Consider the following 27413-nt stretch of genomic DNA (forward strand, 5'->3'; position numbering starts at 1 on the left):
AGCGCCTCGAGCTCCGGCAGTCGGCCCCGTGCCGCTCGAGGTCCCGGTCGAGGGACCGGTCGCGTGGCCGGAGTCGTCACAGCTCGTCGTGTCGTCACCACTCGTCGGGCTCCAAGTCCTCAGGTAAGAGGCACAAGAAGTCGAAGACGCGACACCGCTCTTCTGACTCCCCCCGATGCTCGGCGATGCGGCCGGGGGTTCGGGCGACACCGCCCACGAGGCTCTACCGGAGCCGCTGGCGTCGCGGCCTGTTCCATACCCGTCGGTCCCTGGGCAGCATGCGACGCCGGAGGAGATCGAAGCCTTCCTGATGGCCATGAGGTCGCTCTCTCCTCCGTCGGGTTCCGCGGCGCCTTCGGGCCCAGCAGGCTGGGTGCTTCGGCCCTGGCGCCGTCTGTGACTTCGGTCCCGATGCCGCAGGTCTCCACTGGATCCGATCCCGGATCCGGGTCGCCGCCGGTCGACCTTACGTCCTCCCAGGCGCCGCCCCTTAGGGTGTCGCCCCCGGCGCCGACCTCGGTCTACGCCGTGCCCAGTCCTGCTCTCAAACCGGATCCGACGCCGGAGCAGCGTTGATCGACGCCGCTCTCGACGCCGATGGGAGATTTCTACTTCTATGATCCGGCCCCATCCTTTGAACCGGAGTACCAGGAGATGGGTGAAGAGGCAGATTGGGAGGGGTCTGAGGACCCTCTGGCACGTGAGTGCCAGTCTCATCAGGACTGGGCAGGTGAGCATGGGGATGCCAGTGGCCTGGGCACTTCGCCCGACACTGGCTTTGTCTCCACTCCTACCGTGGCTACGGAGGAGGGGGCTGCCTATAGTGTGGTGTTGACGTGGGCGGCCAATGCTTTACACCTTGAACTCCCCTTCGTGGCCGCGAGGACTAACCTCCTCACTGAGGTCCTTAAACCGCAAGCAAGCTCGGCAGAGCCTCTGTTGCCGTTTAATGAGGCCTTATCTGACGTTCTTCTGGGCACCTGGTCCAGGCCCGCTACAGGTCTGCCTGTAGATAGGAACGTGGCCAGACGCCACCGCCTGGCTCCGGGCAACCCTTTCTTTCTGTCCACCCTCCCCACCCCCGAGAGCCTGGTCATCCAGGTCTCTATCTCCCAGACCGCATTCCCGACGGCTCCCCCCGATCGAGAATCCAAGAGGTTCGAACAGTATGGTAAGAAGATGTTCTCCTCACTGAGTTTGGGGTTGCGGTCAGTTAACACCACATGCCTCTTGGGCCGTTATACCCACTCTCTGTGGGACACGGTCGCGGACGTGCTGCCACAATGTCCGGAGGAGGCCCGGACTAAACTCGCCCGATCCCTTGCGGAGGGTCGAGATGCGGCACGTTACTCCATCCGATGTGGGCTGGATACAACGGACTCGCTGGGTAGAGCGATGGCAACGACGGTGGCGATTCGTCGCCATGCCTGGCTGAGGCCCGCCAACTTTTCGGCTGAAGTCCAAAACACACTTATGGACATGCCGTTTGATGGCCGTCGCCTTTTTGGCGACAAGGCAGACAGTGCGCTTGAGCGCTTTAAGGACTCCAGGGCTACGACCAAGTCCTTGGGCCTGTCAGTCCCGCGCCAGCAAACTGCTGCCTTTCGCTCCTTTCGTGGTCACGGAAGGGGCACCCCCACACGTCCTGCCAGCCATGGGCCGCAGGCTAACATCCAGTGCCGTGGCGGACGTGGTAACTGCCGTGGCGGTGCCCGGGGACAACGGCGAGGCCAGTCCACATCCACCCCCGCAGCATCCGCCTCAAAGCCTTCCTAGTCCGAGCTTTCAGGCCAATTTGACGCCAGTGGGGGGCAGGGTTCGCCATCACCTCCTCCACTAGTGCACCATCACTTCGGACAGGTGGGTGCTGAAAATCGTCCGAAGGGGCTACTCCCTCCCCTTCGAGGCGACCCCTCCAGCCATGCCACCGCAGTGCCACCGCGTGTCAGGGGATCACTTGCGACTTCTGCAGGAGGAAGTTACGGCCCTCTTGGCCAAGGGGGCCATCAAGCACGTTCCTGGGCCAGAAGTAGGGTGTGGTTGCTATTCCCACTACTTTCTGGTTCGCAAGAAGGGCAAAGGGGGCCTACGTCCTATCTTGGACCTCAGGAATGTCAACGGCTTCCTCCGGAAGGAGAAGTTCAAGATGCTGACTTTGGCTCAGGTCTTAGCTGCCCTGGACCCAGGAGACTGGATGGTAGCGTTGGACTTGCAGGATGCGTACTTTCACATCCCCATCCTGTCGGCCCACCGGCGTTACCTGCGGTTCACGGTAGTCCACAAGCACTTTCAGTTTACCGTGCTCCCCTTTGGCCTTACCAGCGCCCCACGGGTGTTTACCAAAGTGATGGCGGTGGTCGCAGCTCATCTGTGCAGGTTAGGGGTTTCAGTCTTCCCCTACCTCGACGACTGGTTGTTGAAGGCGGGCTCGCCCCAGACAGTCGTCAGCCACCTCCAGACTACGGCCGACCTCCTGCACCAGCTGGGGTTCTCCATCAATGTGCCGAAGTGACACCTGTGCCCCTCTCAGAAGCTCCTCTTCATCGGAGCGGTTCTAGACTCTGCGCAGTTTCGGGTTTATCCTTCCGCACAGCGGGTTCGGGATATTCAGGCTCTGATTCCGATCTTTCAGCCTTTATCCCGAGTTTCGTCAGGGTGACGCTGCGGCTTCTGGGGCTGATGGCCTCCTGCATCCTTCTGGTGCATCACGCCAGGTGAAGGATGCGGGCTCTGCAGTGGGACCTGAAGTTTCAGTGGGCCCAGCATCAGGGCAACTTGTCAGACCATGTCTTGATCTCTGAGGGCACTGCAAGACAGTTGCAGTGGTGGCTCCAGGACCGCGATTGAGTCAGCGGCAGATCCCTCTCCCTTCCCCAACCGGAGCACGTAGTTGTGACGGACGCGTCTCTCCAGGGCTGGGGAGGCCACATGGGAGAGGCAGAGATCAGAGGCCTCTGGTCTCCGGCGGAGTCCCGGCTCCACATCAACCTTCTGGAGCTGTGGGCGATCCGGCTTGCACTGAAGGCATTCCTCCCCTCTGTCCGGGGGAGTGTAGTGCAAGTGTTCACGGACAACACCACCGCCATGTGGTACTGCAACAAACAGGGCGGGGTCGGGTCGTGGACCCTTTGCCAGGAGGCTCTGCGCCTTTGGCAGTGGCTGGAACATCAGGGCGTGACCCTGGTGGTTCAACACCTGGCAGGTTCTCTGAACGCCAGGGCGGACGAACTCAGCCGTCGGTGCATGATGGATCACGAATTGCGTCTGAACTCGGACGTGGCGCAAGGCCTCTTTCAGCAGTGGGGAGAGCCTTGGTTAGAGCTATTCGCCACCGAAGAGAACGCGCAATGTCATCAGTTCTGCGTGTTGGAATTTCCAAGGCGGCACTCGCTCGGAGACGCTTTTCGTCGCGAGTGGAGTTGCAGTCTGTTGTACGCCTTTCCGCCTATACCACTTCTGCCCAGAGTGCTGAAGAAGATCAAGCACGACCGGGCCCAAGTCATCCTTGTGGCTCCAGACTGGGCACCAAGATACTGGTATCCCGAGCTACTCAGCATGTCAGTCGATTCCCCGATTCGTCTGCCTCTTCAGGAGGACCTTCTGTTGCAGCAGCTGGGGACGGTCCTCCACCCGAACCTGTCCAGCCTCGACCTCCATGCGTGGAGATTGAGCGGCAACAGTTGAGGCGATTTGACTTGCCTCCTAAAGTCTGTGATGTCATTCTGGCAGCCAGGCATCCCTCCACGAAAACAGTATACGCCTGCAGGTGGAATAAATTTGTGGCATGGTCCATAGCAAAGGCTGTGGATCCACTCTCTGCCCCTCTTTCTGAGGTTCTCCTCTTTCTTCTCTCTCTTGCCCAGCAGGGTTCTGCTCTGGGCACTATCAAGGGCTATCTTTCTGCCGTTTCCGCCTTCTTAAGGCTCCCTGATCAGCCCTCTTTGTTCAAGTCCCCAGTTGTAAATAGGTTTTTGAAGGGCTTCACTCATATGTTCCCTCCTGTTCCTTTCGGGATGCCTCAGTGGACTTGAACCTTGTTCTTACCTTTTTGATGTGTACTCCTTTCGAGCCACTTCATAACTGTTCTCTCCGTCTTCTTACTCTAAAGATTGCTTTCCTGGTTGCCATCACCTCTGCCAGGAGAGTGAGTGAGCTCCAGGCTCTTTCTTACAAACCTCCCTTCTTTTCTGTCCATCCAGACAAGGTTGTGTTGTGAACCCGTCCTTCTTTCCTGCCCAAGGTAGTCACAGCCTTCCACATTGGGCAGTCTATCACCTTGCCCACCTTCTATCCGCCTCCGCATCCCTCGAAAGAGGAAGAGAGGCTCCACTGCCTGGACCCAAAACGTGCGCTCTCCTTCTATCTTGATCGCACACGCCAGTTCCGGGTGGATGACCAACTCTTCGTTGGTTACGTAGGTGCGAAGAAGGAACGGGCGGTGCACAAACGGACCATCTCTCGGTGGGTCGTGTTGTGCATCAAGGCTTACTACTCCTTGGCTAAAAAGGAGCCTCCTGTTGGGCTGAGGGCCCATTCCACTCGGGCCACGGCGGCTACTACTGCCCTGGGCCGGGTAGTCCCCTTGCAGGACATTTGTCTGGCAGCTACGTGGGCCTCGCACACGTTTGCAAGACACTACTGCCTGGACAGCCAAGTCCGGAGAGATGGCTTCTTTGGCCGTTTCGTTCTCCAGGACTTTCTGGTGTGATTATTGGTTCGCAGAACCACCACCGGGGTTGGTATTGCCGGGGTATCTATTCTAAGGTAAGGAATCTAATACTAACCTGTTTCTTTCAGATGCACAAGTTACTTACCTTCGGTAACGCTATATCTGGAAGAAACAGTAGTTAGTATTAGATTCCTTACCGACCCACCCATCCTCCCCGTTCTGCGAACCAGTATCTAGGGTTAAGGTCATCCCTTTCAGGGCCCTAGTTTCATGGCACCAGTGTTGGTTTTTATCATGGCTCTGCGTTTTTCTGGCACGTAAAAGCTGTGTATAAGAACTGACGTCAGCGCACAAAGGCGGCGTCTAAGTACTCTGACGACATCATCACTGCGCCTACGATGCCGAGGACGGACACGGAGCCGCGGACGATGCCTACCGACGCGCATGGTTACTGCTACGCAAAAATTTCCGGATCCAGACTGACGCCTGGGGATATTGTAAGGTAAGGAATACTAACTACTGTTTCTTCCAGATATATCGTTACCGAAGGTAAGTAACTTGTGCTTTAGACCAATTGGTTTAGCAAAGAGTTTATTAAATTTCGACTAGAGATGGGAGGTGTAGTCTACTGGGTTACCCAAATTGTTGACCGTTCTACTCTCCAGAACACTTCATAAGTATTCATATTTGTTGGCCTTTACTTTTTGCCATTAGGTACCTCTTTGGCTTATTAATGGCAATGAGTTAGAGGGAAGTAACATTTTAGTATTTAGCAAGTTTTTAAGCCCATTGGTAGAACACCAGAGTTCCACTGAAGTATTTAGTATTTGTTCCTTCATTAGTGGCTTGCAACCTACCAAGACAGCTCTTCCCTTCCACTCTGCAGGATGTGGGAGTGTTAGAGTGCTCTAATAACTCCTGTATTCCACTGAGCACACAGCACCAGCTTCGTTCTATCTGCCCTCCGAGCCTCCGCGTACAGGACAGATGGAGGCTGCAATATGTGGCTTCACTCTCTGATGTCACCAACCAACAAGTAAGTATTTTTGATACTGAAAACATTAATTTACAAAGGTGTCCACTGCCAGCTTTTGCCTGGTTAAAAATGTAATCTCAGAATGATACTCTTCATAACAGAACTCCCAGGCAGTTATTGGGTTGTGGCTGAAATCTTTCCTCATAAGCCAGGACCAAAAGAGAGGCCAATGGGTGCATAGCCATGGACAAGAGATAACTTTATACCTAGATGTGCCATGGTTTTAAGAAATACCTTATTATTCAAGTCAACCGCATGCTAACAGAAGAACTACCTAAATTAAAATTGGAAGTTTAAAACCAAACTGTATGTATCCTTTTTAGCAGAAATAAAAGTAAAGAGGTGATAACATATGAGACATGACAAACCTTTATTGAAATGGTATACAGATTAGAATATCAGTAGAGGACATGCTGTAAGACAAAACTAGATGGTCTAGGATTTAGGCTCGTTGCATGCATCCCATGCTCTGGTCATTGGAGTGGAACTTCAAGTTATGTGGACTTTATACATAATTCTGTGAGGCTGTATGAGGTCTTTACCTGACCTCCAGCTGTGCGTAGAGTTAATGAGCCATTGAGGTGAGGTGAAATAATGACCACTACCCTACAGAACATGGCGAGGGCCTCCTAAATTCCACTTAGGCTGGCCCACTCATGTATGTGCAAAGACCTTGGGCTAAGAAGGAGCCTCCTGAGGTTTGGCATCCCTCCACACCAATTGTTAAACTCCTGTTCTAATGAGGGCTTCCTTTAATGTGGCTATGATGTAGATGCTTGAACAAAGAAGGCACCAACTTTGAAGTGGTGAAATTGGGACATGGAAAAGAGCGTGGAGCGAGCAGGGATTAACAATTCAAAGAGCTTTAGTGTAGCCTGTTTTATGCTGTTCTTGCATTGGCTTCTGAGGCTTGTTTATTTTCATCTTCTACGGACCGACATTGCTGGTCATGCATATGGGAGAATACTGAGAATCTCCTCTTCGTGATTTTTATATTCAGATTGTTTATTTGAGGTCCTTATCCACCCCTAAAGAGTTAGGGAGGTTATGTGTTCTCCCTGTCACCATGTGTATGGTTATCAGTTTCTGAAATCTTGGCCTGCCTGCGTTTACTATAGTCTGTAGCCATGCCTGTACTTAGTTTACCAATGCGTCTTAATGATGAGTTTCCTCTCTCTCTGTATTTCTGACAGATTGCATTCCTGACTTAGACTGAACCTTACTACTTCTGTGTTGCATGCTTTGTTTGTTTTCCTGTCTAATGTTCCTCCCCTTTCTGCATATATGTAAAAGCTGTTGGGACTTATTCATTCAGTTGAAGTTCACTCTGCAGTTGATTTTGGTTTCTCATCAAGCCTAATCTCATCTTCAGAAACTTGTATTTTTAGTTACTTAACATAAATAATGAAGGAATAAGGGCAAATGCACTTATTTCAGTTCCTCTAAATCTGTGGTGATAAACGTAGCTGTATGATGTCCAGATCCATGACTGAATTTCATGATTACAACTGACTTTTATAAGTGAGTTCTATTTAGTTTTTTTGTATGCACACATACCTTCTTTGGATATCTTGAAAATCTGGTATGTTTCTGACTCTCCTTGCTCACTGTTTAACGTCCCTGCTCTAAATGTTCTGCATAGTCCTTGAATGAAGTCATGCATTTATTTATTTCAAGGTTGTATATAACATTCCTGCACCCCAGAATGTATTAGGATGCTTTGCAAGAAACCAAAATAATTAGTAGGCAGAGTAATAGAGACAGCAACTAATATGAGCCAAGAGCACTTCAGAACACTGGTAAAATGGTAAGATAGAGACAGCATAGCCTGAGAACAGAATTTCAAAGAACAGTATGAGATATTAGCTGTTTTTGGGAAGGAGAGCAGGTGTCTTGAGTCAAGAGATGTATGTGTAAACAACCCGCCATATCTTTTTCCCTTTTTTGCCAGAAAGTGCATGCAGCGCTGGCTTCCATGAGGGCGAGGTGTTCCCCCATTGCGAAGATTCTAAGCTCCAGGTGAGCCCGCTCTTGTTTGTCCTCAATTTGCCTTCAAGAACTCATTAGCTCCCTAATTCAAGTCAGAGCCAGGTATGTCAATGATCGTGGTAGCGTGGGATGTTATGGCCCCAGTTACCCCTCCAACCTACTCATAATCAGTACAGAGTAAAATTGTTTATTAATGTATCCATGGTATCACCATAATAACACTGTATATTGCCTGTTTAATTGAATGTTGTTTTATGAGCATCAATCTCTATATATATATTTTGTACCACTAAATTTCAATTGCGAAGTTCCTGAGCTGGTGTACCTTTGATATGTGTCTTGCCTGTGGAAGTATTTACTGTGTGATAAGTATGAATATCTATCCCAGTTAATTATCCCTCTATCTATACTGCTGCCGCTGCTGCCAAAGTTACTCACCAGCCCTGCCACAGTCTGAGGGGACTGCAACGCCTTCTTGGACGCACTTCGCTCCCGCATTTTGTTTATTCCTGACGGGGTTGCTGGGGACTACATCCCCCAGCGTCCCCTTGTGGCGCCTGCCATCGCGTCACAGTAAAGCGCCAGTAGGTGCTTTAAAACTGCACAAGGGCTCCCGCAGCGCGGGACGCGTGCTGGCGTGCCCCGGCGCTGCCCGGGCAAACCTGGGCCAAGGGCCGGCCAGTCAGCGGCCGGAAGAGGCTGGGCTGGGCCACCCCCCCCATTTACGAACTTTAAGTAAGCTTGTGCTACTGGACTTGGCCGGAAGGCGGGTGATTATCTCTGTTTAAGAGTTCGTGTAGGTTTAAGTTTAATTCATACCCTGTTTATAATTGTGTAGCACTGAATCTTCCAGGGTATGAGCAAGTCCACACGTAAAGGGGGGTGGTGGCGGAAGTGGTAGGGACCCTAGATGCCTTCCTTACTCGGGCTGAGTCCATGTTAATACATGAGATACAGCTAACCAAACGGAGGCTTTCTCTGGACCCATCCTGTCCTCCTACAGGGCAAACTCCTGTTATACAGCTAACTGCTACCCCAACCTTGTGTTCCCAAACTTCCCCAGTGACAGTAGGCAGCCCACAGCCAGGCTCATCCAATTTATGCTCAGTGGATAGTATATCCTCCTCCCTTCTAGCTACCCCTACTATTATGCTTACAAGACAGCAGAAGTCAACACTAGCTCCCCGAGGCAACGCACAAGCAAGCAATGCACAAGCAAAGTAAAGGAAAGCGCGCAGTTCCCCTAAAGCCAGCCTCCAGGTTTCAAAGCAGGCCAAGAATAATGGTGCCGCACCAGGGAGGGGATGGATCCCAGTTCCACCTGCTGAGCTTGTCACCATCCAGTCGGGAGTGTCTAGCATAGACCCAACCTTATTGGGGCCCGACACTTGGACCCTTTAGAGGTCCAAGATGATTTCTTAAATTGGATGGAAGCCAAGCTATTAGCCCTTATCGATCCCCTCCTGTCAAAATTAGTCGTAATAGATCAGAGACTAACTAAGATTGTGCAATATATACTCAAAGCTCCACTCCCCCACTCTGAGAGTAGCCAGCCGGACGCCATAGGAGCCAGTCAGGGGGAAAACCTATTTGGGCCACTCCGACATGTCGTAGCTTGTCCCCCCCCTCCCTAGTAATCCCCCCCCCCAAACACCCTATACCACTCTTGCAACCAACCAATGCTCCGTCAATATGTAAGGGAGGGCCAAAGGGCCCAGTGGGAAGAATACAGCGTCATGGAGGGGACACTTAATCAGATGTTTTTCTTCACCTGCCACAAGAAGCAACACCCTATACTATAGTTTTGGCCAACGTCCCGAGACTTCGACCCCAAGAAGAGGAACATTGGTCCTCGCTCAAGAACAAGGCCCTTCACTACTTGAACTCTAGAACTGGGCTTGGGAATCACCTTTTCTCTGAGTTTAAGATGGTTAGAAGGGTCGCATGGGTTGGCCAGTCAGCTAAAGACCTGGACGGGACTGTGTAGTCTTAAGCTTTGGGTCTCCGGGAATGGACCGGTGCATTCTTGAACGAGCAGCCTCCTTAAAGTTTCGTCAAGAGGCCACTAATGTTCTCCCGCTGGGTCATTTTTATCAATTGAGGACAAACTACAGAGGGGTAAGACAGAAGATACCAGTGCACCCTTTAGGCCCACAAAATTGCGTGGTCACGACCTCCGATAGATATGAGGTACTCAGTTCGCTGGATGACAATGATTGACTGGGTCGCAATTCTGATTCCCCAAGCCTGTGGAACTAGTCGCTAAGGAGGTGGGAGACCAAGTCCTTAATTCGAAAAACTGGAGACAAGGGGGTTCATCGGTAGCAACAATTAATGTCTCGGGGTTTAATAAATCGGGAAGGCAGAACTGGGGAAGATAATATCTTGAACGAGTTAACTCCCATCGAAGTGAGCCCTTTGGCGGGGGTAATTGATCACTGTGTAGTGTCTGGTGACAATCGGTCACACCCATGTATTAATTACATCATTGGTCTTCCAAGCTTCGCTCTGGTTTCTTGGAATATTGCCGGCCTGAAGAGTAAATTGCTATCCTCAGACTGGCATTTTTTTATTGACTCCAACGAAGTTCTGGTATTCCAAGAAACATGGTCAGTGGTGCCAGAGTACAGGTAATGTTATCTCAACTTTTCTAAACCCGCTGTTGCGGGTCAAAGGGGGAGACCGGTGGGGGGGACTAACTACTTGGGTGAGACAGGATGTTAGGTATGACGTTCGGCAGTTGGACACCAACAGTAACAATATTTTGGTAATTAAAATTAAAAGTTTAAATGCAGAGGACCTTTAGATTTTTATTGTTTATGCCAGAGGGATGCCGGTGGGAAAGCCTCTGGCACTGTTGCTCTCCTTGACTCCTATCTCGACCAGCACAAAGGAGGGGGAAATATAGTAGTAGCTGGCGACTTTAACTGCTCATTTGAACCACTAGATACCAACGATGTAGACTTTGGACTTGAGGAGGACCTTCAATGGGATATTCCACAGCTAACACTAACCGCCATTAAAAAATGGACGGAAGCTGCTTTACAGCTAAAAGTCTTATGCATGGAGCATGGGTTAAGGGCTGTAAATGGGAGGGAGAAGTCTGATAAACAGGGCTCTCCTACTTACAGTAACGGGTTGCGTTGCAGCCGCATAGACTGTATATTCATAAACAAGGAATACTGGTCCTCCTTAAAAGACATGGCTGTAGTAGAAAGGGTCGAAAGTGACCATAACCCTCTGGTACTGTCACTTCACCTGGACGTAAGATATGTTGTAGAAGGCCATCCTGCGGGTACAGAAGTATGACACCAGGAGAGTTAAATGGACAAATTGTTTAAATAAAGAGGATCAACTAGAGGTCATTAGTCAGCTGGTCGCCAAAGCAACAACTAGGTAGCGAGCGCTGTGCTGCAGAGGCGCGCTGCGTGTTTTTACCGCGTTTTAAAAATATTCTCCTAGCTTCAAACTGGTTGGTGTGCGCGCAGTCTGTTGGGTAGCTTAAAATTTGCCTTCTTACACGCACTGTGAATCGTGCCCCCCACCGCCGCTTGGCGGGCTTGGTTCCCGGGGTGGGCGCCATCTTTGTGTGGGGCTGAGTAGCTTCATTTTGCCAGCGCTTACTGCGCATGTGTGGGTGAGTGGACGCCTACTAAAGGCGAGTCCCTCGGCGTTCCCTGCTGACAAGGTAGCGAGCGCTGTGCTGCAGAGGCGCGCTGCGTGTTTTTACCGCGTTTTAAAAATATTCTCCTAGCTGCAAACTGGTTGGTGTGCGCGCAGTCTGTTGGGTAGCTTAAAATTTGCCCTCTTAAACGCACTGTGAATCGTGCCCCCCACCGCCGCTTGGCGGGCTTGGTTCCCGGGGTGGGCGCCATCTTTGTGTGGGGCTGAGTAGCTTCATTTTGCCAGCGCTTACTGCGCATGTGTGGGTGAGTGGACGCCTACTAAAGGCGAGTCCCTCGGCGTTCCCTGCTGACAAGGTAGCGAGCGCTGTGCTGCAGAGGCGCGCTGCGTGTTTTTACCGCGTTTTAAAAATATTCTCCTAGCTGCAAACTGGTTGGTGTGCGCGCAGTCTGTTGGGTAGCTTAAAATTTGCCCTCTTACACGCACTGTGAATCGTGCCCCCCACCGCCGCTTGGCGGGCTTGGTTCCCGGGGTGGGCGCCATCTTTGTGTGGGGCTGAGTAGCTTCATTTTGCCAGCGCTTACTGCGCATGTGTGGGTGAGTGGACGCCTACTAAAGGCGAGTCCCTCGGCGTTCCCTGCTGACAAGGTAGCGAGCGCTGTGCTGCAGAGGCGCGCTGCGTGTTTTTACCGCGTTTTAAAAATATTCTCCTAGCTGCAAACTGGTTGGTGTGCGCGCAGTCTGTTGGGTAGCTTAAAATTTGCCCTCTTACACGCACTGTGAATCGTGCCCCCCACCGCCGCTTGGCGGGCTTGGTTCCCGGGGTGGGCGCCATCTTTGTGTGGGGCTGAGTAGCTTCATTTTGCCAGCGCTTACTGCGCATGTGTGGGTGAGTGGACGCCTACTAAAGGCGAGTCCCTCGGCGTTCCCTGCTGACAAGGTAGCGAGCGCTGTGCTGCAGAGGCGCGCTGCGTGTTTTTACCGCGTTTTAAAAATATTCTCCTAGCTGCAAACTGGTTGGTGTGCGCGCAGTCTGTTGGGTAGCTTAAAATTTGCCCTCTTACACGCACTGTGAATCGTGCCCCCCACCGCCGCTTGGCGGGCTTGGTTCCCGGGGTGGGCGCCATCTTTGTGTGGGGCTGAGTAGCTTCATTTTGCCAGCGCTTACTGCGCATGTGTGGGTGAGTGGACGCCTACTAAAGGCGAGTCCCTCGGCGTTCCCTGCTGACAAGGTAGCGAGCGCTGTGCTGCAGAGGCGCGCTGCGTGTTTTTACCGCGTTTTAAAAATATTCTCCTAGCTGCAAACTGGTTGGTGTGCGCGCAGTCTGTTGGGTAGCTTAAAATTTGCCCTCTTACACGCACTGTGAATCGTGCCCCCCACCGCCGCTTGGCGGGCTTGGTTCCCGGGGTGGGCGCCATCTTTGTGTGGGGCTGAGTAGCTTCATTTTGCCAGCGCTTACTGCGCATGTGTGGGTGAGTGGACGCCTACTAAAGGCGAGTCCCTCGGCGTTCCCTGCTGACAAGGTAGCGAGCGCTGTGCTGCAGAGGCGCGCTGCGTGTTTTTACCGCGTTTTAAAAATATTCTCCTAGCTGCAAACTGGTTGGTGTGCGCGCAGTCTGTTGGGTAGCTTAAAATTTGCCCTCTTACACGCACTGTGAATCGTGCCCCCCACCGCCGCTTGGCGGGCTTGGTTCCCGGGGTGGGCGCCATCTTTGTGTGGGGCTGAGTAGCTTCATTTTGCCAGCGCTTACTGCGCATGTGTGGGTGAGTGGACGCCTACTAAATGCTCCTCCCTTCCGTAGCGGGATCGCGGAGCGGGCGCGTCCTTGCGTGGCCGGAGTCGTGCCAGAGTCCTGCCCGTCTGCGCCCGTCCGCGATAGGACGCGCTGGACGTGGCTGGACTCTGGCCCCCCTCCTGGTCGTACTATTTTTCATCATGCGGTGCTACACCAGAGATAGTCTGGTTGCCATTGACAGGTCTCGGACGACCTGTACTATACCTAGGGTGGACCCCCTATGCGGCCCGTTTTCGTGTGGATGCGGATGTTTTTCTTTGTCCGCCCCCGTAAGCAGGAGCTGTAGAGACGCCCCGCGTGCGCCCCTAAGCCCGTTGCCTAGTATTTGTATCTGGAATCTCAATGCTAGGTCGCTTGTCAAGCATCACCTCGACATTAACGATCTGCTAGGCGGGGAGTTGCCTGACCTATTCTGTGTAACAGAGACCTGGCTGCAGGATGTTGACACGGCCATTGTCAATCTGGCCTTCCCGCCGGAATACGCAGTATTCACCTTGAATCGGACCTCAAGAGGCGGTGGAATAGCTCTTGCTGTCAAATCCTGTTATTCCTGTACTTGGCATGGGCAAAAAATCCCGGGGTGCGAAAGCGCCCTGTTTAAGGTCGCCATTACATCTAACTTCACCCTGTCGGGGCTAGTGATCTATCGGCCCCCGGGGAGTGAAGTGGCCTTTCGAGCAGCGCTACCTGACGCTATTAGCGATCTGGCTACGGGGTGCTCCAATTTTACCATCATTGGAGACTTAAATCTGCATTTTGACAACTCTAGCAGTCCCTCAGTATCCAGTTTCCTGGCAGACCTTGAGGCGCTACAGCTGAATCAGTTAGTGACGCAGCCTACTCACTCAGGGGGTCATACCCTTGATCCGTTTTTCACCAACCTTACGGAAGCCTGCGTCACCAGCTACACACCCCTGGCTTGGACTGATCATTATTTGATACAGATCCACTGCCCTATTGTGGCTAGTCTACCTAAGCCAGTGGTGTGTTCTGTTCCAAGACGACGCTGGAACAAACTCAAGCTGGATGAGTTCTTCCACCTCTTATCGGCTGACCCGTTTGATGTCTCGGGCCCGCCTGATCAGGTATATGACAGGTTTAGCGACTGGGTCTCTAGGGCCCTGGACACCCTCATTCCCTTGGTAACCTGCAAAACTAGAACTGGTAAGGCCAGCCCCTGGTACGACGACTCACTGCGGGCTCTGAAGGTCTCTTGTAAGCGCGTAGAGCGGGCGTGGCGTAAAGCCTACTCCAGCTCAAAGAAAGCTCTATATCTGTCCACGGTGAAGGTGTACCACCGGGCGGTATGTAGAACTCGTGCCGCTTTTTATGCGACACAATTTAGGAATAGCTCGAACCCGTCGAAGGCTATCTTCAAGGTACTGAAAGACCTCACTGCCAAAAAAGTCACAACATCACATCAGAGCTCTGTGGAGCATTGTGAAAAGTTGGCAGAGTTTTTCTTGGAAAAGGTGAATGCCATCTATCGAGCCTTTCCTTCGGTCGCTCCCTCGGCGAATCCATCTTTTAAGCCTCTACCATCTGAGGGACTACATTCTCTACCTTTGCTAACTTCTGATAGCCTAGGCACTTTGGCCCGCAGAGTGAAGTCTGGGTCCCCAGAGGATCCACTTTGCCCGGAAGTGTTCAAGGACCTAGCGGTACATGACATCTCACCGCTTTGTTCCTTGGTCAATTCGTCACTAACATCTGGCGAAGTTCCATTGAAGTGGAAGCGAGCCATGGTTCGTCCTATTCTTAAGAAACCTAGCCTGGACGGGAGCAAGCCGGAGAGCTATCGGCCTATTTCACTCTTGCCATGGCCGGCTAAGGTGATGGAGGCACACGTAAATGCTGTTCTCTCGGAACATCTCTGTCGAGTAGATATTCTCGACGCTACGCAGAACGGGTTTAGGGCAGGTCATAGCACGGAGACGGCTCTGCTTTATATGGTGGAGCACCTTCGCTCCGTGCTTGACGCGGGACAAACGGCAGCGCTTGTGCTATTAGATCTAAGCGCTGCCTTTGACACCGTCTCGCACCCTATCCTTCTGCTGCGCCTAGAGGAGGCTGGTGTCACCGGCACTGCTCGCGAGTGGTTCCGGTCGTTCTTAACCAACCGGGCCTTTAGCGTGACCGTCCCGCCGTATCAGTCCAAATTCCATCCGTTGAACCTGGGCGTCCCCCAAGGCTCCTCGCTGAGCCCTACGCTGTTTAATCTTTACGTAAGGCCGCTAGCTGAGGTTGTCAAACAATGGGGTATGACCATGGTGTCATATGCCGATGACACCCAGCTAGCGGTCACGATCAGCGGGGATGCCGAAGTCGACGCCCCCAGGTTTCAACAAGGACTGAGGGCGGTCGCTAGCTGGATGACGTCCAATTGTCTTCAGCTAAACGCTAGTAAGACCGAGGTCATGGTATTTGGCAGACAACCGGAACTGTGGGGAGAGAGATGGTGGCCGGGGGAGTTGGGTCCTGCTCCCATCCCAGTCGCCAAACTTAAAAACCTCGGGGTCTGGCTGGACCCTTCCCTTACGTTTGCATGCCACACTAAACGCACGGCTGCATGCTGCTTCGGCATCCTGCGTGGGCTTCGTCCTGTGCTAAAGTTCTTCGATGCCCCCACCAGGCAACTCATGATCCAAGCTACGGTCATCTCCAGGCTGGATTATGCGAGTTCCTTGCTGGCCGGTTTGAATGTGGCAGAGATCAGGCGCTTACAGAGGATCCAGAACGCCGCAGCGAGAGCGGTGGTAGGCCTCCCAAGATTCTGTCCTACCTCCAGCACCCTACGGTCACTGCATTGGCTTCCGGTGGCCCAGCGGATCCAGTTTAAGGTCCTCTGCGTCGCCTATAAGATCTTGAAGGGGTCCCCGGCAACTATCCTTACGACCCTTCTGGCCAATTACATCCCAGCTCGACCCTTGAGATCGGCAGACCTCGAATTGGCCGCTGTGCCGCGCTTCAAGCGAAGTAGGGCCGGTGGACGCTCATTTCGAGTGCGTGCAGCTGTTCTGTGGAACTCCTTACCCCCGGCAATTCGCGCTATGAGCGATTTGCTTTCCTTTCGTCGCGCAGTGAAAACGTTTTTATTCCCCTAGTTGTATACTTGTGTTGTCTATTGTCTAGTTGTGTTATGTAGCTGCCTTGTCGGGCGCCAGGACGCTCCTTAGCTGGAGCATCTGTGCGCCAAATAAAAATCACATAACATAACATAACTGACCTCAAAAATTGTATTACTCAGCAGGAAATTGAGGTTAAGGCTATTTCCATCCCTACTTGAACTTTTTAACAAGCTCGAGGGCTTTTTTAGGATTAGTGCACATAAACCCAAGGACCATGTTAAACAAATGGTCGAAACATGGTACGGGAAATCTTGTAGTGAGGCCTATAAAGCATTGGCAAGGGCGATAAGATCCAAGAACAGGGACAGAATTAAAAATGCGCGGGTGGAGTACAAGCGAGTGCAATACAAGGCTAAAAGGGAATGGGACGAGCAGTATTGGAATGAGCTTTACTATTGTAGTAAAGATGGAAACATGGTGGCATTTTGGCATCTGGTTAAATGGGGAAAGGGCAAGCCCAGTCAATCACCTACTAATTATGTAGCTCCCGAACACTGGGTCTCACATTGTAAGATGCAGTTTGCCATTAGTGCTTGAGAACCTGAATTATCCCAAGGCCCTTGTAGGAAATCTCCCCTTGCACTTCACTAAGCAGGAGGTTGACACAGCACTCAACATGGTATCGAGAGGTAGAGCGCCCAGGCCAGATTGATGTTCTTGTATCAAAGGGCTGCGTAGGCATCCTATATTCAGGCCCTAGTCAATGCTATCACAAGCGGCTCCCCTATACCTGATTCATGGAGGGGGGCTGAGATCATCCTGATTTTTAAAAAGGGGGATCGCTCAGACCCCGGTAACTAAAGGCCCATCAGTTTAATCGACTGTATCCAGAAGGTGACTGCTAGGCTCGTGCTGAGTAGAATTCAAGTGTGGATCACTGAGTTTGATATTCTTTCCCCCTTACAGGCTGGGCTCCGCTCACACACGAGCACTATTGACCAGGTTTTTAGATTTGTTTTAATATATTGGCGTGTAGTGATCCTCAAAGGCGACACATTATATGCTGCGTTAGTAGATCTCAAGTCGGCATTTGACCTTGTTCCGCGTGGTAAGATGTGGAGTGTGTTCGCGGAACAGGGCATGCCCTTGGATCTCCTGGCCTTTTTAATTCAACTTCATGATGCGAACGTTGCACAAGTTAGATGGAGTCAGCAAGGGAGAGTGACAGAGAGATTCCCGATCGCCAGAGGGGTTTGTCAGGGGTGTGTACTGACACCAACGTACTTTTCTTTGTACATCAATAGAGTGATCCAGTACTTTACAAACCATCCTACTGATGCCCCTATACTGGGTGGCAGGAAGATGCCCCTTCTAATGTTTGCAGATGACACCTTGCTAATCTCTAAAACGCAACAGGGTCTACAGACAGCATTTGAGAGATTCGAGGTGTTCTGCCGGGATCATGGTCTTATAATCAATGTGGACAAGACTAAGTTCATGGTATTACATAAACAAAAGACTGTGAACGATGTCACATTAAAGCCGACCCAAGTTTTTACTTACCTTGGTATTACCCTAGGGCAGGGGAACTCATAGTACGGCCCGCGGGCCGCTGGCGGCCCGGTAAGCCTTCCCTGGTGGCCCGCGGACCTTTCAGACATCGTACCCGAGTTTTTTTTTTTTTTAAAGGCTGTCTGCAATCAGAGCTCGACTCAGAGACTCTGCTGCCTGTGGGGGCCGGGCGATTTTCGCCGTAGTCAGAGTGGGGCTGCAGGGGCGCTGAGAGGTGAAAATAGCCTTATTAACATGCTAATGGTCTTTTAAAGACCTGTGAAAGGCTGTGTGCGCGTGCCTGGAAGCTGTCACAGCCCGGGAGGGGGGGGGGGGGGGGGAAGGAGGGCAAGGCCCTCTCTCACAATACAGACTCCTAATCTCTAGTCTTGTGTATTACTTTAAATACTACTCTGCCTCTGCTGTAGCTCTTACAGCTCCCCGTTTCATTCTGTATTCCCCAGGGTCGGGTCACGGTGTAGTGTAGTTCCTATTATCCCAATAGGCTCTGCGCACTGGAATAATACCTTCAATAGTATAGACCTAGGACGGAGGTTAACTAGGTCTTCTACTGACGATATTAGACTTAAAGTTTTGGGTTTGCCAGCTAGCTCAGAGTTCACTAGAAACTTTCTCGAATAGGCAAGGAGGAGTTGAACCTCCCTGGATAGACAAGAAGGGATTTAGTTTCTGACAACCATAGAACATGACAACTTTGCTCTCCCCTAATCAAGAGTGTATCTCTAGAGTCGTGTGAAAACAAAAGACAACTTATTTTACTCAGTCAGTTCAGTGCATTCTTAGTTTCACCAGATTGTAGAGAAAAGAAAGAGACGGGCGTGTTCAATAAAAGATGGTATTTATTGATCAGTCTCTTTTCTCGTACAAGAGAAATGAATCGATATTATTGCAATACTTATGGTTAAGTAAAGTGCATACAATAAAAGCAGAAGTATAAAATAATACTGTAAAAACATTGATATGGTTTCTAAGCCATATGGTTGTTTAAAATGGGTAAAATAGATACATACATATATACATTTGACTAATCGTACTCAACTGGTGCTTCTGACTACGCCTACCCCAGTGTACCTGACCTAAGCCTAATACGTGGGCGGGAGTAGATAAGTAGCAGTTTAAGTTAAGTTTGTTTTGCCAAGTGACTGACTCAAGAATTCTCTGCAAGGGGTTATTCAGTTCTGTACCTGAGATTTAGAATGGTTGAGGGTTGGTATCTCTCGTCTTTTGGTCTTGATATTCCAGCTGCCTGCAAGGGCCGCTTGGAAGCGCCGGAGCTGGATTTCTCGGCAGGAGAAAGCAGCGTCTCGTTCTCAGCGCGTCAGGAAGGCGGGGCAGCGCCAGCGGGATCCGCTCTGTGCTGGCTCCTTCGGCAAGTCTCGCTGCTCCGATCTCGTCACCACCGCGTGTGTTTGCTTAAGGCAATGTCGGTAATATTTATACCTGTAAGGTGCCGAGATTGACGTAAGGATGGACATAGATACGTCAATAAGGATGTCATACGAACTGGTCGTTAGCACATTCTTTACTGAAGTTCTCGGTGAAATCAAAACAATGGCCGCAGGGATTTTCCCAGGTTGTCATAGGTTTGATTTGTTTTGAGAACTCCGTATGCCTTATCAGGGGCTGTAGGAATAGTGCTTGCCTAATTAGATGGCAAGCGTTATGACCTAATCAGATAACGCGTTCCTGTGCCGTGGTGTGGCTTATTCAGATAACGGTTTTTGCATCATGGGATGGCTGCTAGTTAATTGTTAACCAGAACAGGGTCAGGAATAGGGGGATCGATACAGAACCTATAGGAATACATCACACCCACTCCACGCTAACTATGTCCATGTTTACAAATCTAGGCATAGTAAATATACAGTGACGTATGTGTATACCGTACCACCCCAAAATACATCCATATGCATTTTGAAATTATGAAAGTATGTAATATACGAGAAAAATACAATCATATGCACTATATGCACATAAGCAGAAGAGGAATGCTAATTAATCACGCATATGTATACATCAATATTAATCAGATATGAAAATGACACATGAAATGGCTCTTAATACAGAAGAAAAAGTGCGAGACCATTTCATCACAAAATAAAATATCCATGAATATGCCAGAGGACAGCTAATATCTCTAAAGTTCCTAAAATAGAAATTTAGTTCTCTAAGAATAGTTTCTACTTTAAGCAGAAGATAAGTGTCCCGAAAAAATCATAAAAATATTTTGGGGGTTGTGAAAAAAACTGCTGTCCGTAGACTGGAGAAAAATTGTTCACGTTACTTTATCATTAAAGTTGAAGGCCAAATTCACGGTGGTTGGAACGCCGTGTGCTAGCTTGCTCAAAAGTAATTATTTCTGCTCTGGTGAGAACATCATATCATTTAGACTGTCGAAAAAGCTGTCAACAGCTTCCTGTGAAAGTTCCACTAACTCGGAAAAAGTGGTCACCATGCATTCATGTGCATGATTGCCTCCATTGATGTTTTGATCAGCATAGCTGACAGAAGGTCGTACCTGATCGATGCTGCTTTCATCTTGAACCTCACTACCCTTCAATCGTAGTGGTGAAGTTTCCACGAATGCCGTCATCAGGATTGGTAGCCGCTGGGGACAGCACAATGCATGAGCCGTGACCGGACCCAACAAAGTTTCTGCATCCATTGGCGCATCCGATTGTAGCGTCAGACAGGTGTCCAACACGCATTCTTCTCCGCATAGCAAGCACCTTAATACAGGTAAAACACATAGTCATGTTTAGGTCTCTAAGCCGGGATAGTCCAAGGATCTTAGATATCCGGTCCCGGTATCCAATGGCTAGGATTGTTTCTTCCCTTGTCGCAGGTGTTTTGTCTGTGACTCGGTCTGCCATAGCGTAATAACAGGATCAAAAATAGGATTCCTGCCACTAGTCCCAAAAGGAGAGGAAGCCCACCAAAGATGGAATGGACAAAGTCCGGAAAAATACTCAGAATGGCTTTAAATGGTGTTAAAGCCCCCGAAAACACTGTCTTAAATACATTTGAGACTCCGCTGGTATCAGAAATATTTAAGATTTCGTTCAGGATTTCTGCGAAATGTATGGGGGAATTAGTTGATAACAATGAATGAATCTCTGCTGTTGTCCTTGCAACTTGGAGATCATACGTTTCTTTTGATGACGTGAGCCTGGTTGGCGTCTGAAGGAGCACTGTTTTCATTCTGCTTAAAGTATCAATTCGAATAGAAGCAATTTTCAAGTTCGGCCATAACCTTGCCTCCCTGTCTGGCATTGCGCTGGGGAACAATACTTGTTCACAGCACATGACCTTCGCAGTCGTAGTTACGAGATAAGGTACTCCGGGCACCAAACTACAACATCTGCGGTCTACAATTACGATGTAACTCCCGTTCGATAGTCTCCTAAAGAATGGTTCTATTTGTGCTGCAGGTGTGCCTAGCTGGTGGCATGAAAGGTTATTTGAGGACCCTTCACAGGCGCCCTGTAAACTAATTCCATTACACAGAAGTGTACCGCTTAGTGACATCGCACAATTATTGCCACTAAGAAACACTTTCTGGCCTTTATTACTGACACATGCATGTGAATAGGGCAAGTTCCATGTTGACTTAATGTACCCTTTACCCAATTTTTCGTACATGCCAGCCTGTATATATTTTTGGCAGTATTGAAACCTGAAAGTAGATATTGGAATATTAATTATCCCATGTATTATCCATTCACTGACAGGTCGTTCTGACATTGTCACTGGTAATCTCTCGAGTTTCTCAATGCTCAGGATTGTATAATCAGCACCCTTCTGTGCCATACTGATTTGTTTATCAGTAAGGTTAAAGATATCGAATAGTGACGTTGTGTTTATTAAACGCCAAGGCACATAGCCTGAACGCAGATTTTGTAACGTCCAGCCAAGCTGTACAATAGAACGCAATTGGGACTGACAGTGTTGTAACAACAGTAAGTCTTGCGATATTATGTCGATTGCTGAAGACACAATGCTGTCCAAAGAGTATATTCTGGAGGACAGAGTCATTAACCCATTGTCCATAACAGAAAGTGATTTTTCCAAATTAATACGGTCAATTTCCCGTATTCTCTCTGATGTTTCAATTTGAGTTATTTTCCAGGCTTCGTTATAAGCTGCATATACAGAGGCTGCTATGAAGCGTTTTTGACGCTGTTTGCGTGGTCCCATAATGAAATCACGCAAGTCAGCACCATCAGTAAGTAAAGTTAGGTGTTGCTTAATTTCTGTCAGTGTGGATGTTTGTAGCCATTGAAGGCAGAGCTTGCCCACACTGTACGTGGTAATTATCCCTGGGTGTTGTCTTTGGGAATATCTAGGGTCTGGCCTGGTCAATGTGAACCCCTGTATTTTGTTCAGGAATCTGTCTTGACAGTTATTAGTATCTGTGGGCCAGATCAACCACTTTTTCCAATCAGGATGTGTTCTGTTTTGGCTTAATATATGGTTTACGTCTATCTCCTCATCTATAGAGCTATTACTGTTCATTGTTGGCTTTGGAATAGACGGTTTGTTTAAGTCTTTGATTATGGCTAGGCCAAGACAGGTAGTTTGTTGAACAGTGTCATTCAAAAATATAATTTGTTCTGGGATCATGCAGGCTCTAAACAATGATTCTATACCTTGTACTTGCCATTCTTTTGTACCCCAAACACTTTTTACTTCAACATTTTTGTCCCAATAATCAAAACCAAATGTACTCATTTGTTCAAAAAATGAGTCTGAATATATCAATGTTCGAGGCATGTGGGCTGCTAAATTCATATCTTTAGCATAGATCGCCGCCTAGTGTTGGGTCCGGATGATTGCACATTGTTGTCCTGGAAGAGTCTTCGAAGTATCACGAGATAGGTGGCTCCTCCCCTGGACTACAGTGCGCATGGGCATCGGCTCCATCCCCAGATTGTTTTTTTCCGCCATTGGGTTCGGATGTGATTTCGACGCCTCCTTGTCGGAATCGAATATATTACTACCTTAAGGCCAAAAGGCCTTCGTTCTTCGCGTCGGTATTGTTTGCGAACGGTCCCGAGCATCGTCCGACTCTTCGTGTCGGAATTCTGAGGAGTTTCTTACTCTTCGCATCGAGGCCCTGTGCTCGCAGCAAGACCCCGACGAACTCATCATAGAACGGAGTCCGTTCAAGCGCTGCCCCGTGTGTGGGTCCAAGTACCCACACATCGACGTGCATCCAGTTTGTAATAAATGTCTCTCGCCGGATCACGACGAGGACAACTGCATGGCCTGCTCCAAATTCAGGTCAAAGAAAACACTCAAGCATCGGCGCGCGGCGCGCCTCGAAGCCTTCCACGCAGCCCCGGCACCCGACGACATATTCGACGACCCCGCAGAAGAAGGCCTAAGCCATCATCTTCAAATTTCGCCACCATCGACGGAGGTCGAGGCCGATCCAGAGGAATACATCGACGGACAGTGCCAAGACCTTGAATACGTCGATGAGGTAGGGGACGACGAAGAAGTCTATGGGGCCGCCGAAGATAGCTCAGAGGAAGAGCTATGCCCCGAACGTTACTCGACTCAGGCTCAGGTCACGGGATCGCCACTCGGCCTTACCCCGACCCTGCACCGATATCCCCAGCCCCGCCTTCGGGCCCGGCCACGGATACACCGGAGGAGCCGTCGTTGCGCGTATCGAAACTGAAACCGCAACCATTCCAGTCGACAACATCTAAGATGGCCGGCGTCACGCCTAAACCGAAACCGAAACCTACGGCCTCGACGACACCTAAGATGGCCGAAGACCCGTCGAAAACGAAACTGAAACAAACGGCTTTGTCGACGTCTAAAATGGCCGACGTCCCGTCCGAGATGACGAAGCCTGCTCCGTCTTCGACTCCGTCGCCCTCAGGCCCTCCAAAGTCGAAGAAGGCTGTCGAGTCACCTGCGCCACACACGGTGGCCAAGGACACGTCCTCGAAGAAGGTAGTCCATCACGTCCCGACGGCTGCAGCGTCGACCTCCAAACATACGGTCGAAGCAAAGATCAATAAAGGCCAAGATCCAAAAGCCGGAGCCACTACTCCCCGACACAAAGATGCTGGATCTGCATCAACGGCGTCGGCGCCTAAGACTGCTACAGGGCAGCGAACCGTTGGACTCGAGGATTCATCGGTGCCTACTTCTGCCACGCCGAAGTCCTCCCAAGCGGACGAACATGAAGCATCGGTTACCAAACCCTCGGCTTCATTTACAAAGCAGGTCTCCGACTCCCTCAAACGGATTCAGGAGAAAGCCGTGCCGTCGACGAAGGCTGCGCCGTCGGATCCAAAACCAGTGGAGCCACCTGCCAAACCGTCGACGAAACTTCTCTACACCCTGCCACCGAAGGTGGCACCAAAGGCGTTTGCACCCAAAACGGTGCCTAAGACCTCGGGAACGTCGGAATATTCGACGCCCAGTGCTACTTTGCCTCGACAAACAGCGTCAGAGGACCAATCAGAGCGTTATATCGATGCACACACAGGGAAACTGACACTTTACAAGAGAAAGATCACTTCCCAGCCACTGGAGTCTTTTGTTATTCCACTAAAAAAGAAAAGGCAATCACAGGACATACCTGCCCTTGTTGAACCTCTTCACCCTCCACCAAGGAGGAGTCCAACACCTTCCCCCAACCAATCAGGGGGTGAGGATGATGACCAAGATGAACAATACAGCTTCCCTACTGGCAATGACCCTGATGTACAACAGGACTCATATGACGACGCTGGGGACCAGGGAAGCCATCAGGTGATACAGGACCCACAGGGTTTTGGGGCACGTACATCACCAACAGAGGATTCAGCAGCTTTCAATGCTTTAATAGAGAGGGCAGCTGCAAATCATAATGTAGACATGCATGCTGACCCGGTGGAAGAGGATTTCCTGTTTGACACTTTCTCTGTCTCCGAAAGAACAGTCAAAACACTTCCTATGTTGAAAGGTGTCCTTAAACATGCACCAGAGATCTTTAAAGAACCTACAAGGGCGAGAGTGGTAAACCCACGTATCGAGAAAAAATACAGGCCAGCACCTGGGGACCCTGCCTATATTCGGGGACAGTTGCCTCTGGATTCGTTGGTGGTCGCAAATGCCCGCAAGAGGGCCAACTCCCAAACAACTGGTGAAGCTCCTCCCCCAGACAAGGAGTCGCAAGTGCTTGAGGCATCCGGCAAGAGGGTGGCTGCGCAGGCTGCTAATGTATGGCGTATTGCTAACACACAAGCACTATTGGCGCGTTATGATAGGGCACATTACGACACCCTAGAACAGCTCCTTCAACATCTACCTGATGAGTATAAGGAAGCAGCCGAAATGCTCATACAAGAGGGAAAGCTTATATCAAATGCTGCAATAAAGTGTGCACTTGATGTAGCGGACACAGCGGCTAGAGGAATTAACACTAGTGTCATGCTGAGGCGCCAAGCCTGGCTTCGTATATCTGGATTTAAGCCTGACATCCAAACTACAATCCTTAACCAGCCCGTCAATCCTGACAGACTGTTTGGCCCAGATGTAGACACCACACTTGAAAAGATTAAAAAGGACAACGAGACTGCTAAGTCCATGGGGGCACTTCAGTCACAACAGTTCAGGGGCAACACTTTTCGTCGCTCAGGAGCGCGTAGTGTTACCAGAGGACACATGGGACAGCAAACACAATTCACAAAAGGTGGTGCGCAATCCTCGTACCCCAAGCAAGGTAGAGAGGGTTACCGAGGTAACAGTGCCAAAGGCAGGGGCAGAGGGAACAACAACTCCCGTTCCTCTGCCGCAAACAAGCAGTGACTCCCTGTCACTACCCCCCGACCATCCAACACCTGTCGGGGGAAGACTCCAGCAGTTCCTGCCAGTCTGGTCGTCCATCACCACAGACAGGTGGGTGAGAAAACTAATCCAGTACGGTTATTGTTTGGAGTTAACATCCACTCCTCCCAACATTCCCCCAAGACACCGTCCTATGTCGGCAGAGCACTTGCACTTATTGCAGCAGGAAGTGCTAGTAATGCTGCAAAAAGGAGCAATCGAACTCGTGCCAGTGGAGGAGGAAGGAACAGGAGTCTACTCCCTGTACTTCCTCATCCCAAAAAAGGACGGATCCCTCAGACCCATTCTGGACCTCCGCCCTCTCAACATGTATATACTGTCAGAACATTTTCACATGCTGACACTGCAACAGATCCTTCCCCTCCTCAACAAAGGGGACTTCCTGGCAACCTTAGACCTCAAGGATGCTTACTTCCACATCCCACTCCACCCGTCCCACAGAAAATACCTCAGGTTCACCATTCACAACAAGCACTATCAGTTCAAAGTGCTACCCTTCGGAGTGACTACTGCCCCCAGAGTGTTTACAAAGTGTCTGGCGGCAGTGGCGGCGCACCTCAGGAGACAGAACATACATGTCTACCCATACCTCGACGACTGGCTCGTTCAAGCAAAGTCGGAAAGACAGTGCGCCTCACACATGTCCCACACTATTCAACTCCTTCACAGCCTGGGGTTCTCGCTAAACTACCCAAAGTCGCACCTTCAACCAGCCCATGTGCGGCAGTATCTGGGCGCGACAATAAACACCCTGACTGCTATGGCTCAGCCAAACACAGTCAGAATCAACAGCATTCAGTCGCTGATCCAACGGTTCAGACCGCAACACTCCCTGCCAGCGAGAGTGTTCATGCAGTTGATAGGCATGATGGCCTCCTGCATCTTCATAGTCCCGCACGCAAGGTTGCACATGCGCCCCCTCCAGGAATGCTTGGCAAATCAATGGACACAGGCTCAGGGACAACTGACAGACCTAGTGTTGGTGACCGGTCGGGCATACAACTCTCTGCATTGGTGGAATCCACACAACCTTTGCAAGGGACGACCGTTCCAAGAGCCTGTGCCACAGATTGTCCTAACGACGGACGCATCTCTCCAAGGGTGGGGAGCGCATGTGCTCCACTACACGGTGCAGGGACTGTGGTCGACCCAGCAACAACGATTGCATATCAACTACCTGGAATTGATGGCAATCTTCATGGCGCTCAAGTCCTTCAAAGTACATCTGTGCAACAAGGTCGTGTTGATCCGGACGGACAACATGACAGCCATGTACTACATCCAGAAGCAGGGAGGTACTCACTCGCCACAGCTGTCTCATCTGGCTCAGAGCATGTGGAAGTGGGCCATTCAGAGGAACATCTTCCTCATGGCAGAACACCTCCCGGGCAAGGACAATCAGATGGCGGATCTGCTCAGCAGATACAGCCATCAAATGCACGAGTGGGAGATACATCCATCAGTACTCCACCCGTACTTCCAGCAGTGGGGTCATCCAGAGATAGACCTGTTTGCCACAAGGGAAAACGCAAAATGCCAAAGCTTTGCCGCCAGGTTCCCTCACCCGGAATCGCAGGGGAATGCGATATGGATGAACTGGTCAGGCAAATTTGCGTACGCTTTTCCCCCAGCGCCTCTCATTCCGCTGGTGGCAAGAAAGCTAAAGCAACACTCGATGACTCTCATCCTGGTTGCTCCAACATGGGCACGCCAACCATGGTACACCACGTTTCTAGAACTTTCCGTGGTACCGCATCAAAGGCTGCATCTCACACTCAGCCTCTTGACGCAGAACCATGGCGACATT

At 50.5% G+C, this 27413-nt stretch overlaps 1 protein-coding gene across 1 annotated transcript in view; it reads left to right on the forward strand.

Moving 5' to 3' along the window:
* CTC1 (CST telomere replication complex component 1) overlaps positions 1-27413 on the forward strand; it is a 230849-nt gene that overhangs the window by 82432 nt on the left and 121004 nt on the right. Inside the window, exons 15-16 of the mRNA XM_078671543.1 lie at positions 5556-5705; positions 7657-7724. Coding sequence (XP_078527669.1) covers positions 5556-5705; positions 7657-7724 — 218 coding nt within the window. The remainder of the gene's footprint in view (positions 1-5555; positions 5706-7656; positions 7725-27413) is intronic.

This window comes from Lissotriton helveticus, chromosome 12, assembly GCF_964261635.1.
Source record: "Lissotriton helveticus chromosome 12, aLisHel1.1, whole genome shotgun sequence".
Taxonomy (NCBI): domain Eukaryota; kingdom Metazoa; phylum Chordata; class Amphibia; order Caudata; family Salamandridae; genus Lissotriton; species Lissotriton helveticus.